The 12,709-nt window shown below is 40.9% G+C and overlaps 1 protein-coding gene and 1 pseudogene across 28 annotated transcripts in view; both read left to right on the top strand.

The window, feature by feature from the left end:
- Positions 1 to 10,897, top strand: part of CEP112 (centrosomal protein 112) — a 555,600-nt gene extending 544,703 nt beyond the window's left edge. For 20 of the 28 annotated variants that reach the window (XM_054670600.2, XM_024350558.3, XM_054670608.2 and 17 more), the window contains 3 exons: positions 5,658 to 5,759; positions 9,539 to 9,620; positions 10,743 to 10,897. In XM_054670600.2, coding sequence (XP_054526575.1) covers positions 5,658 to 5,759; positions 9,539 to 9,616 — 180 coding nt within the window. In that variant the 3' untranslated portion in view covers positions 9,617 to 9,620; positions 10,743 to 10,897. The remainder of the gene's footprint in view (positions 1 to 5,657; positions 5,760 to 9,538; positions 9,621 to 10,742) is intronic. The other 8 variants (XR_010153365.1, XM_024350565.3, XM_016932779.4 and 5 more) reach the window with 1 other exon arrangement.
- On the top strand, positions 2,450 to 3,672 carry LOC134808980 (chloride intracellular channel protein 1-like; annotated as a pseudogene).
- Positions 10,898 to 12,709: the final 1,812 nt, after the last annotated feature.

The following is a 12,709-nucleotide window of genomic DNA, read 5'->3' as shown; positions in this document are numbered from 1 at the left end:
TTTAGAAGGATTATTTGAGAAACTGTAGAGCAAAGTGGACAATCATATGTGCTTGAGAGTCAGACTATCTGAGTTCAAATCATGTTTTACCTCTCTGTGCTTCCCTCATTGGGTCATCAGAAGGATTAAGTCCATATAAAAACATGGAGAGTCACACCTGGCACACAGAAAGTCCTCAGTAAATGTTTGCTCGTGGTAATTTTATTAACCTCATAAATAGAATGAAAACAGATTCGTTAAAGTTTTTCATGACTTTATTAAAGTAACAGAATTCAGCTTTATATAATGATTTTTAAATTGAGCATTTGAGTTTAAGAATTCAGGGTAGTAATATTTTCCCAGTTGATAGTCTCACTCACACATGAGGTAATTTCGTATTTTCCAGAGGCTTATTTTAAATTCATTCAAACTCACTAAAATCACAAAAACTAAGAATAAAGGAGTAGACAGGAAGTATAAATGCACGAATCTTCAATAAATGTTGGAAAATATAACTTCTGAATTTGAAAAGTGATGGAAGGAATAATGGTGATCAAAGAGCAACCTTAGTCACACCCAATCTTCTACTCTCTATGGCCTAGCCTCCTACTAGAGAGAAACCATCACATGTGAATAGTGGGCAGGGCGGGAGGAAGGAGAGTCAAGAGAAACCAACCATAAGCGTGAACCAAAGGGCTTAAGTACTTTGCCGTGACCTCCAAAGTACTTGAAAACTGAGGGACATAGGCCCCCAGAGCAAATGAAATCATAGATTTGGTCAAAGTGTAATGAAGACAACAAAACCAAAGCATAGCTGTGGCCTGACCCCAGCTGCCCCTGCCACACCTCAACTCTCAGCAAATAGCTGGTTCCATTCAAAAAGGAGGTGTAATTTTTCTTTTAGAAAAAGGAACTAGCATATGATCTTTGCTGGATTAAAAGAGAGGAGAAGAAAGAATGTAAGCAAATAATGTTCTGTATATCAAATGGAAAATTACAGGAGGAAGGTTCAGACTAATTACAGTTCTTTATAACAGCTCTTCACAGTGTCAAAGCATTCACAAAACACATTTAGACATCTCTCTCACAAGGAAAATGGTGGAGGGAGATAGAGAAGTAGAAAAAAGAAGAGACATATTTAAAGATGATATAAGTCAACAGACAGATGAAAAGTGATCTCTCAGAGCTTAGGAAAAATGGTAGACAAAAGCAAAAGATTACAGAGATTGAAACCATAGTAGATGAAACAAAAATAGAAAAATCATAACTAAAACCATCCAAGGAAATATAGTAATTAGGCTAGAGGCTATTATACAAAATGAAATGAAAATATAAAATAGATATAAACGATAAGAAGCGTTTGGTGCAGTGATGCATGCACGTAATTTCAACTACTCTGGAGGCTGAGGCAGGAAGATTGGTTGAGTCCAGGAGTTGGAGACCAGCCTGGGCAACATAGCAAGACCCTGTCTCAAAATAAAATGATATGAAAATAAAAGTTATAATAGAGAAAATGTATAATTATGGGAGATTGTCAAAGAAGGGTCAACACATGCAAAGTTTGTGTCTCTGAAGAAGAGAACCAACAGAAAAAAATACATATAAGTATATATATATAATAAAATACAAGTAATTATTCTAACAAAGGAAACTTTTGTTCAACTAATGCAATGTAAAGGTAGAAAGGGCACACACAATGTCTCAGGAAAATTAATATAAAATAATTAGTATCAAAGCATTTCCCAGTGAAGTTACTAAATGAAGGAAAAAGAAAATCATAGCATCCAAGCAGAAAAAGAAAGTTATATTCAACATGAAAAAAATCAGATTGGCCTCAGACTTTACCATGGCAATATGTAATGCCAGAAAACACTGTAGAAATGTTCTGAGGGGCTCAAGTAATCCTCCTACCTCAGCCTCCCAAGTAGTTGGGACTACAGGTGCACACCACCATGCCTAGCTAACTTGATCTTTGTGTTCACAAAGTTATGAGAGAAAGAAAGTGGGATTGAAGCATTTTTATACCCAGCAAAGTTGTCTTTTAAATATACAGGCAATGGATAGACTTTTTTGTTTTTTTACTGTGAATATACTTTATAATTTGTGTTTACGATTGAAATTCTGGAAAGTCAAAATCAACGTCTTTGCCCATGAGCTCCTTATAGACACCAGAAAAAGTTTTGACCTTGTTTTCCATATTGTTCTGCTGTGCTTTGTCCAAATTAACCTGTATGAGCTGGCTGCCATCCAGTTTCATGTGAGAAGACCAAATCCTCAAGGACTGCATTATAAATGCAACTGAGCTAAGCCTTGAGGTCCGAGTTCATCTCCAGCTTCAGAAGACCCTGGAAAATGCCAGACTTGAACTTGTCCGGCTTCTCACCATTGGGCTTCACCATCTTGGCACTCAAACGGAACATGGCCTTCTTGCTGAGTGCCAGCTTAGGAAAACAGATAGACATTCTAAACAGATAAAGATGTAAGAAATAGTTCATGCCCCAGTTCCCCCAGCTATGGCCACTTTCTGGTCCCCAGTGCAACCATAGCTGAAGAACAACTGCAAGTTGAATTGTTCGTGAAGGCTGGCAGTGATGGGGCCAAGATTGGGAACTGCCCCTTCTCCTAGAGACTGTTCATGGTGCTGTGGCTCAAGGGAGTCACCTTCAATGTCACCATCATTGACACCAAGAGGCAGACCAAGATAGTGCAAAAGCTGTGCCCAGGAGGGCAGCTCCCATTCCTGCTGTATGGCATGGAAGAGCACAAGGACACCAACAAGATTGAGGAATTTCTGTAGGCAGTGCTGTGCCCTCCTAGGTACCCCAAGCTGGCAGCTCTGAACCCTGAATCCAACACAGCTGAGCAGGACATATTTGCCAAATTTTCTGCTTACATCAAGAATTCAAACCCAGCACTCAGTGACAATCTGGAGAAGGGACTCCTGAAAGCCCTGAAGGTTTTAGACAATCACTTGACATCCCGCCACTCAGAAGAAGTGGATGAAACCAGTGCTGAAGATGAAGGCATCTCTCAGAGGAAGTTTCTGGATGGCAGTGAGCTCACCCTGGCTGACTGCAACCTGTTGCCAACGCTCCACATAGTACAAGTGGTGTGTAAGAAGTACCAAGGGGGCCGGGTGTCATGGCTCACGCCTGTAATCCCAGCACTTTGGGAGGCCGAGGCAGGCAGATCACTTGAGGTTAAGAGTTCAAGACCAGCCTGGCCCACAAGGTGAAACCCCATCTCTACTAAAAAAAAAAAAAAAAAAAAAAAAAAAAATTAGCCAGGTGTGGTGGTGCGTGCTTGTAATCCCAGCTACTCAGGAGGCTGAGGCAAGAGAATAGCTGGAACCTGGGAGGCAGAGGTTGCAGTGAGCCAAGATCATGCCTCTGCACTACAGCCTGGGTGACAGATTGAGATGCCATCTCAAAAGAAAAAAAAATACCAGGGATTCACCATCCCTGAGGCCTTCCAGGGCGTGCAGCAGTACTTGAGCAATGCCTATGCTCAGGAAGAATCTGCCTCCACCTGTCCAGATGATGAGATCAAGCTCACCTATGAGCAAGGATCCAAGGCCCTCAAATAAGCCCCTCTTGGGACTCCTTCAGCCCCCTCCATTTTCTCCCCAAAGGCCCTGGTGGTTTCCACATTGCTACCCAAAGGACACACTCCAGAATGGCCAGTGGGCAGGGAATCCTGGAGCACTTGTCCCGGGATGGTGTGGTGGAAGAGGGGATAAGGGAAAGAAATAGGGAGCCTGGATGAGATTTTTACTGTGGGGTGGGATGGGTAGGACAACATATTTCAGTAGTAAAATACAGAATAAAATTTGTTTAAAGAGGAAATAGTGCATGCATGAGTTGTTTTTAAAAGAGTCGAAACTCAAACTTTCAGAACCAGTGTTGAGTGATAGAAAAAAAAAAAGTCAATATATAACCCATGAACCCTCAATAAATGTTACCCTGAGGTCTGGTTTATAAAGCATGCATTTTGCTTTGCATTTTTCCTTCATTTGAGTCAGCTAACTGACTCAAGTAAGTGAGTAGCTGGAACTGGCTCACTTGGAAGTAAGCTGAAGAAGAGAAGGTGAGAAAAATCAGTAGACAGGAGAATCAACAGATATTTCATCAGCAAAGACTTTGCATCTGTGGGAGAGATCATGTTTTATTATTTCTTTTTTTCCTTTAGATATAAGTCACAGGATTTTAACATATCCCAAAAAAAGCACTTTGCCAAAAATTGAAAATTTATGTTCTATAACAGTGGCCACAGGATTTTAGTAGGTAATGAAATGAATTGTTAAGCACATTTTTTCCTTAATTCAGTTTAGTGTAAGAAAAGTTCGGTCTTAAAGACTGTTAATTTGAAATTGTCTTCAGCAAATTGATAGGCTTATCCAACTCAACTCAGTCGTACACAATTTTCATAGTATATTGCCTATTTCCAGGTGCGTATGATGAATCACTTGGTATGATACACTGCAACTCAGCTTTAATGTTTGGTTAAGTCATGCACAGCACATGCAACAGATTTTTAAAATAATTAATTCTATCCTATTTCACAGTAGGTGGAAGAGAAACACAGAAACACAGCTGGAAAAAGACACCAATATCTACACATGCATATTCACGCCTCATCCATGCACATCTTCATCCTGCTCAGGCATATTCTTCCAAAGGCTTTTCTTCTACCCTCTCACTCACTCCTTTAGCCTTGAGAGAGATGAATGGGATGAGCCACCAACCTATTTTTTTTACTAGCCCAGTGAGCATCAGTTAGTTAAACACAGGCCCGATAGTATTCGGGAGGCAGATAGAAACCAGGAACCAGGAACCTTCCTATGCCCAGTGCACTCTACCTGTCTACTTGTGTCAAAGAGGGTCGGAGACACAGCTATGCAGATTCTCCTTCATTCATGTCTTCATGATTATATGAATCACATTTAGTGCCCCAACTACCTGACAGTTTGGAGGAGTAGGGATTTTTGGGGGTTTTTGGGGAAAAAGTCTCACTCTGTCACCCATACTGGAGTGCAGTAGCCTGATCTTGGCTCACTGCAGCCTTGATCTCCTGGGCTCAAAGGATCCTCCCACCTCAGCCTCCCAGGTAGCTGAAACTACAGTTGTGCACCACCATGCCCAGCTAATTTTTATATTTTTTTAGAGATGCCCAGGCTGGTCTCAAACTCCTGGGCTCAAGTGATCTGCCCACCTCAGCCTCCCAAAGTGGTGGGACTACAGGCGTGAGCCACCACCCCCTCAAGGAGTATTTTAATCAAAGCAGAGACATGCTATGAGTTGTCCTCAGATGACAGCTTAGTATGGTTGGAGTTCACATCCTGATCAAGGAGAGGCTGCAGGGCTAGTATAGTGGGGAACCTCATGAGTGAAGAGGAGAGAAAAATTATTTTACTTATCAGATGCTGAAAATTGTGTTCATGAGGATTTTAAAGAAATAAAGCATTGTTACAGGGACCATCTCTCTCAGAGTCACAGGGTCAGGCTGGGTAGCCTTTTCAGTTTTTAACTCTTTCTTCTTATTTCATCTTTATTGTCTGGTTTCTGACTGCATGTAACAAACCTTTCATTGTGATGAACAGATACTGTTCTGGGACTTCTTAAATTCAAAACAATCATTTATGTGGTAAAAAGATAACTCTTAATTTTTTTCCAATTTAGATAACTTACATACGACAAGAATATGAAACAAAATTGAAAGGATTGATGCCAGCATCCCTAAGACAAGAACTTGAAGACACCATTTCCTCCCTAAAATCACAGGTAATTACTAGAATCAAGGCATTTTCCAAGGATTTAGGGGATACTCTGAAAAGAAACTTGCAAATAAATCTGATTCCAAATTGTTGCCAGAAATCAATGTGATGTCATTGCATAACCTACTACTCAGGATAAATTTTCATTTTGTTTTAAATTTTTTTCTTACTTGTTTAATAACTCACTGTCTCAATAAGAATTTCTTTAAAGCACCCTTAAAATTGAAAAGTTCAGTCAGTTATAACTTCAATTCATTTACAGTCTACCTTCCAATATAGCCTCATCCTTTTATTCTTGGTATCAGGTCCAAAATGCCATCACTTAGCATATGGCTGATTCCTCACTGTGCAGAAGGGCAGAGAAATTGAAAGCACAGTTATGTTAGAAGCACTTTTATTCTGGTGTATTTTACATGGTCGTTAGAGATAACAAGATGTATTCTAAGTTTAAGGCAAAATAATGACAAGGTATTCAAACAATTAGGTTAAATAGTTCTTGTTGAAATGTGTGGTTCTTGGCTGGGCATGGTGGCTCATACCTATAATCCTATCACTTTGGGAGGCCGAGGCAGGCAGACCACTTGAGGTCAGGAGTTTGAGACCATCCTGGCCAACATGGCAAAATCCCGTCTCTACTAAAAATACAAAAATTAGCGGGGTATGGTGGCCCGTGCCTGTAATCCCAACTACTTGGAAGGCTGAGGCAGGAGAATCACTTGAACCCCAGAGGCAGAGGTTGCAGTGAGCCGAGATCACACCACTGCACTCCAGCCTGGATGACAGAAAAAGACTGTCTCAAAAAAAAAAAAAAAATTATATATATATATATATATATATATATATATATGGTCGGGTGCAGTGGCTCACGCCTGTAATCCCAGCACTTTGGGAGGCCGTAGCGGGCAGATCACCTGAGATCAGGAATTTGAGACCAGCCTGGCCAACGTGGTGAAACCCCGTCTCTACTAAAAATACAAAAATTAGCCAGGCATGGTGGTGCATGCCTGTTATCCCAGCTACTCAGGAGGCTAAGGCAGGAGAATCACTTGAACCTGGGAGGCGGAGGTTGCAGTGAGCCGAGGTCACGCCCAGTGCACTCCAGCCTGGGTGACAGAGGAAGACTCCGTTTAAAAAAAAAAAAAAAAAAGAAAGAAAAAAAAAGAAATGTGATGTGGTTCACGATGTGAGAAAAACTTCTAACATGTTTGAATGTTTTACGTATTGTTGGTATCATGAGAAAGAGTTTACATATTCACATCTCCAATATACTTTGATTTTTTTTTTTTTTTTGAGACGGAGTTTCACTTTGTCACCCAGGCTGGAGTTCAGTGGTGCTATCTCAGCTCACTGCACCTTCTGCCTCCCAGGTTCAAGCGATTCTCCTGCCTCTGCCTCCCAAGTAACTGGGATTACAGATGCATGCAACCACACCCAGCTAATTTTTAGAGATGGGGGTTTGTTTGTAGAGACGGGGTTTTGCTATCTTGGCCAGGCTGGTCTCGAACTCCTGACCTCAAGCAATTCGCCCACCTCAGCCTCACTTTGCAAGCATGAGCCACTGCACCCAGCCCACTTTGAAGTTTAAGACATATTTTTTCCTTGAAAAATTCCATGAAGGAAAGGATTTATTTACTCCCTGTATCAAGTACTTTGCCTGGCACATAACAGGTACTTAATAAATATATTTATGAATAAAATAAATGATATGGTTTGGTGATATCCACATTATCTATTTATAATATGTAAGATAAAATGTGGAACACATTTTAGCTGCTCCTTTTATATTCCCCTAGTAAAACTTCTCTCATCTGAAAATGAAATGTTCATAATCTCAATCCATATGCTACTGTTTGCGATTTTGCTTCTAAGGGCTATGAAATTTTGTTCACGCCTGCATATAAAAATAAGTAGTGGAGGAGAATGGGAACATACAAAGGGTTAAATAATTTTTATTTACATGAAAAGCTCCACTCCAGGTGTGGTTTACCCATTAAGTTTGTAGGTGAGCTACAGATAGTGTCAGCTATGTAGGACCTGACGCCTTCAGAGGAGTTTTTTTAGGAAGAGGAAAAAAAAAGGAATCTGATACCCACCTGCAGGGCTTCTGTTATCATTCATATCATTTCACTGTAATAAAAGCCACTTCAGCCTCCTAAAACTGGATGCTGACCCAGAAAGAGAGTGCTGCCAGCTGCGATAGGGCCTCAGAGTTGGCAGCTGCACGGAGGAGTCACAGGCCATACAGTGAGCAAATTTAGTTTGAAAGCACAGGTGCCTGTGTTTTTTGAGAATTGTTGGAATTCCGATTACAGAGCATGGTTGGGGGAGGGAAGTTGAATCAGTGTAATCCCTGCATCTGTCAAAATTATCAATTGTCCTATGGGTCACTTGAGCAATTGGATAAAATGAAGACCAGGGTGCTATACAAATAAGCAAAACCAGGAGGACCACTTTGAGATGCACCCACTTAGAAAGACTGTGTTTTCTTCTCTTTCAAGCACATTTTCTGTTCTGCCAGCTGTACTCCCTTGCATAACTATGTTTCGGGATCAACCGTTGCCATGGTTTCAGTTCAGACCAAAGATGCAAGAATAAACAATTCTGAAACGATCAAATACCACTGACTCTTGATTACATTAAGCCATGGTATAAGTTGGCCCCAAACCATTTGGGTTGTGTAAGGTGCTTTTGAATCCATGCCTGATACAGGCATCTTTAACAGTATAGAAATGTATGCTACACAATAATCAAATGCTTTGTAAAGGTCTGATTTAAGAGAATATGCTAAACAACCCAGTTTCCTCCAGCCCCCTAAGAATGGCGGTCTGGGGGTTGTACCTGCTTTGAGCTCTGCATTAGGCGGTTTCTATAGTTGTTTCATGTCATCCTCATAACCTTGGGAAGTAGCTGTCATTAATCCCATTTCACAGATTAAGCATCAAGAGCTTAAGTAATTTTCCTAGAGCCACAGATGGCAAGCCAGGAATTGAACCAAAGTTGGCCTAACTCCAGACAAAGCTCAGGCTCTTTCCGCTATGAAGTTCTGTCTCTCCAACCTCCGGGAATCCCTAGAATGGATTGAGGTTTCCAGAAAGCAGTAATTTTCCTTACACTCACTCATTCATTCATTCATTCAACAGCTAGTGAAACCAGCTACATGCCCAGCCCTGTAAAAGAAACTGGGGTGGAGAGACAGAAAAGTCATTCCTGCCCAAGAGAAGCTCTCAGGTTTAGGGAAGAGATATGAAAACAAATAACCACAAAGCAGTTTGAGAAGTACCAGTAATAGAGGGGAGGAACACAGAGGAGGGGACCGCTGGCTTTGCCTGGGGCTAGGAGGCGAGGAGCAGCTGGGGAGGAGGTGAACGATTCCACAGGAGAGGTGACATTTAAACCAAATGGTGGAGGATGAATGAGAGACAGAAAGACAAGTGTTCCAAAGAGAGAAAATGGCCTGGGCCAAAGAGCAACGGAGCGAGAAAGACATGGTGTAGAAGCAGCAATGGTGGGCAGGGCGTGAGGACAGGTAAAGCCACAATGATGGGGGTGGGCCAGATCAAAATGGCTCTGCAATGAGGAGTTTGAACTTTATTCTGTCGTATCTGATGGATTTTCAATAAGGATGGGATGTGACCAAATGTAAAAAACACAACATTGACATTCAACAAATCCTCTGAGTTTTATCTAGGGAATTGTCTGAATTTAAATAAAATCTTGCCATACTATTTGCACAATATTGACATGTAAGCCACGTCCACCTCTTCTCACACAAGGTGTCTTTTCTAGGTTAATTTTCTGCAAAAGAGAGCTTCCATCCTTCAAGAAGAACTGACTACATATCAAGGCAGAAGGTACAGCCCATAAGCAGGTGTCTGTCTCCTGATTAGTTTGTGTTGTGGCACCTGTGAGCCTCCTTGTTTGGCCTTTGTCTTTATTAAAATGCTTGGATATAATACAAGTTTTGAAAAAGACTTGTTTTTAGTAAGTAGCATGTCTTTAAGAAGTCACCCCCCTTCTCATCCCAGTGCTTAGTCTGTACTATCAAAACAAGATGAGAGAATCTGCCAGGCACAGTGGCTCACTCCTGTAATCCCAGCACTTTGGGAGGCCAAGGCAGGAGGATCACCTGAGGTCAGGAGTCCAAGACCAGCCTGGCCAACTTGGTAAAACGTTGTCTCTACTAAAAATACAAAAATTAGCTAGGTATGGTGGCACACGCCTATAATCCCAGCTACTCAGGAGGCTGAGGCAGGAGAATTGCTTGAACCTGGGAGGTGGAGGTTGCAGTGAGCTGAGATCACACCACTGCATTCCAGCCTGGGCAACAGAGTAAGACTCTGTCTCAAAAAAAAAAAAAAAGAAAAAGAAAGATGAAAGATGAAAGGATCTGCAGGGGCACGGCAGGTCCAGGCCTTACCTGGACAAGAGGACAAGACGTTGTCTTGAGGCCCAGTGATGGAGTTAAGGAGACACGATCTTCCTTTAAGATAGTGAGATGATGCAGTACTTGCTAGGATAGCTCACATCTTCAAAGTCCTTTCCCCTAAGGGTTTGGCATTGTTCTCCAGACCATAATAGATCAACAGCTCAGTGATCCAGCACTCACAGTGACTTGAGTACCCTCAGTGCTCTTTTTGGGGATGCATGAGACCTTTTGTAGTCAAAGGTTCCCAGTGCCATCACTAACATAGATTGTGTTTACCTGCTGTAATTCCATCAAACGCCCTTCCTGTTTGTGCAGTGAAAGACTGAACTACTTATTTGGCTTTGAATTAAAAGGAAAGATCTTGTGAATCGCACATTTTTCGAAAGATTCTGTTTGCTCGGTGTAGGTAAGATTTGATCCCTTATAGATAAGCATAAATTATGACATTTTGATATCAAATAGCCTTTTCAACCCCTATCAACTTCTCCAGAATTGAAGCTTATTTTTTGATTGACATACCTGTTAAACCTAGAGAAAGTCGTGACTGCGATTTTTGGTTTACAGGTAACTGCACGAGAGAATGCAACGGATGCAATTTCCAGGCTGTGCTGTGGACTTCTTCCAGCAGGTTTGAAGATTTGGATATTGTAAACTGTGAGATCAGTGGCATTTTTTAAATCCTTAAATGTAACTAAGATCATAAAAACATGCATCATTTATACACTAGTGGGGTGGTTTTATTTGTGTCTGCCTAAGTTATTTTTTTAACATTCCTTTATTTCCGATTTTCATGTTTGTGTGCATTTGAGTATGTGCTGAGAACTGCTTATATTGGGCAAAGTGATTTCCTATGATATGCCTTGTTAATCCTTTTGCATAGAATTTTACCAGTTGCGTACGATCAAAATCACGTTTGTAGTATCATATCAAAAATTCTAACCTGTTTACATTGTTTTCATGTTCATGTTCCTATATTATTAAAATATTATTTTGTACTTACCAGTTTTATTTCTACTTTTTATCGAACCTCATTTGCTAAAATAAGTGTGACATATATATGGTATTTTTCCCAAGCAAATGTTAGCAATCTCAAATTGTACTTTGGGAAAATATACCTTATATCATGTCAACAATCAAATCCATAATTAGTGCATGAATTGGTGTTTAGGATAAAATCACTGGATCATCTGATATCAGTCCAAGTATTTGTCTTCTTGGTCTCCAATCACGTCCTGGAACTGTAGAGGCAGAATATGGTGTAACAATTTTAGATAACTGCTGTGGTTTTATTGTTACTTTCTTGATCTCTCTTTTTATGGTTGTTGTTTTAATTATAATATCAATCGATGATCCTTAAGAAAGCCTAAAAAATGTGAGGTCAGGTTATGAGGACACAACACATTGGCAAGTAGTCACAGAATGTGCTTTACTCGGTCCGGTTTGCATGTGGTCACCGCCTGGTTGAGAGACTATGGTGTTGCTTCCATGAGTGGATGGTTAAGTCTGGGTCCCTCTCCCCACCCAAATGCCCGAGAGCTGTTCTGTGATGATTGGTCAACCCATTTGCCAAGGAAATTTTGAATTGCGGAGAATGAGTGAATGGATGCCCCAAATTCTTTCGACTGCAGTGTGGTGTGTGCCATGGGCATTTTGAGCTCTCTAAAAATCTGGCCCATGGGTGGGGCTGTGATCCTCTGGTTTACTGTAAAAGGACAGGGCACAAAGTTTATTTACACTTTTTCAAAATTCTTTTCTCTTTCCCACGCCCAAGTCTGTTGTTTGCAGCCCAAGGATTAATTACCCCTTTTTGTACTGTAACTGAGCCACAAAGATGATAAGGAAGTAACAGGTTTTACAGCAACTTCCAAAGCCAGGGAGGGAATTGGCATAAACAGGGCTGGGCTGTGGCCATCAGTAGGAGGCCTGGGATTCTTGCAGTAACTCATCTCTGTGGGGCTACCACTCAGCCTGGTAATGTTCAGACACCCTGACACCTCCCCCAGGAATATAAGTCTCTGTCTTTTGGAAGATGAGGTTTTTCCTGCATATACAATAAATTATAGTACTGGTTTCAAGAATATTTAGGAAAGAGCAAAATCATTGCAGATGCTATTGAAACAAATGAGGATTATTGGTACTCAGACTATGATTTAGTCTGAAAGGAAAGATTCCTACAGGATTCCCGTTAAGTACTTCTTTCTGTACAGACCATGGAAAACAAGTTGAAGCTCACCAGATTTCGTTAGTAAGGTTATTAGGTGCTTGAGGTGAAAATACTTTGTGAATTGTATTGTATGCTGGCTTTGGAACTCCCACTCAAGACTATTTGTTTTCCATGAGTAAATATCAGTAGGTGTTTTGGAAGGTTGCCTGCCATTCTTTCTTTTCCTTATTTCAAGGGTTATGAAATTACAAACACTGGTGAACCTTTGACATTACCCAGATCCTGTTTCCCTTCTGAACCATGTCATGTATGTCTGGGAGTAAAGGGAATGAAACTTTAGGTCACTTTGATTGGATGTGATAGGAAT

Source organism: Pan troglodytes, chromosome 19, assembly GCF_028858775.2.
Source record: "Pan troglodytes isolate AG18354 chromosome 19, NHGRI_mPanTro3-v2.0_pri, whole genome shotgun sequence".
Taxonomy (NCBI): domain Eukaryota; kingdom Metazoa; phylum Chordata; class Mammalia; order Primates; family Hominidae; genus Pan; species Pan troglodytes.
Note: the sequence above shows the minus strand (reverse complement) of the source record. Positions and strands in the feature narration are given on the sequence as shown.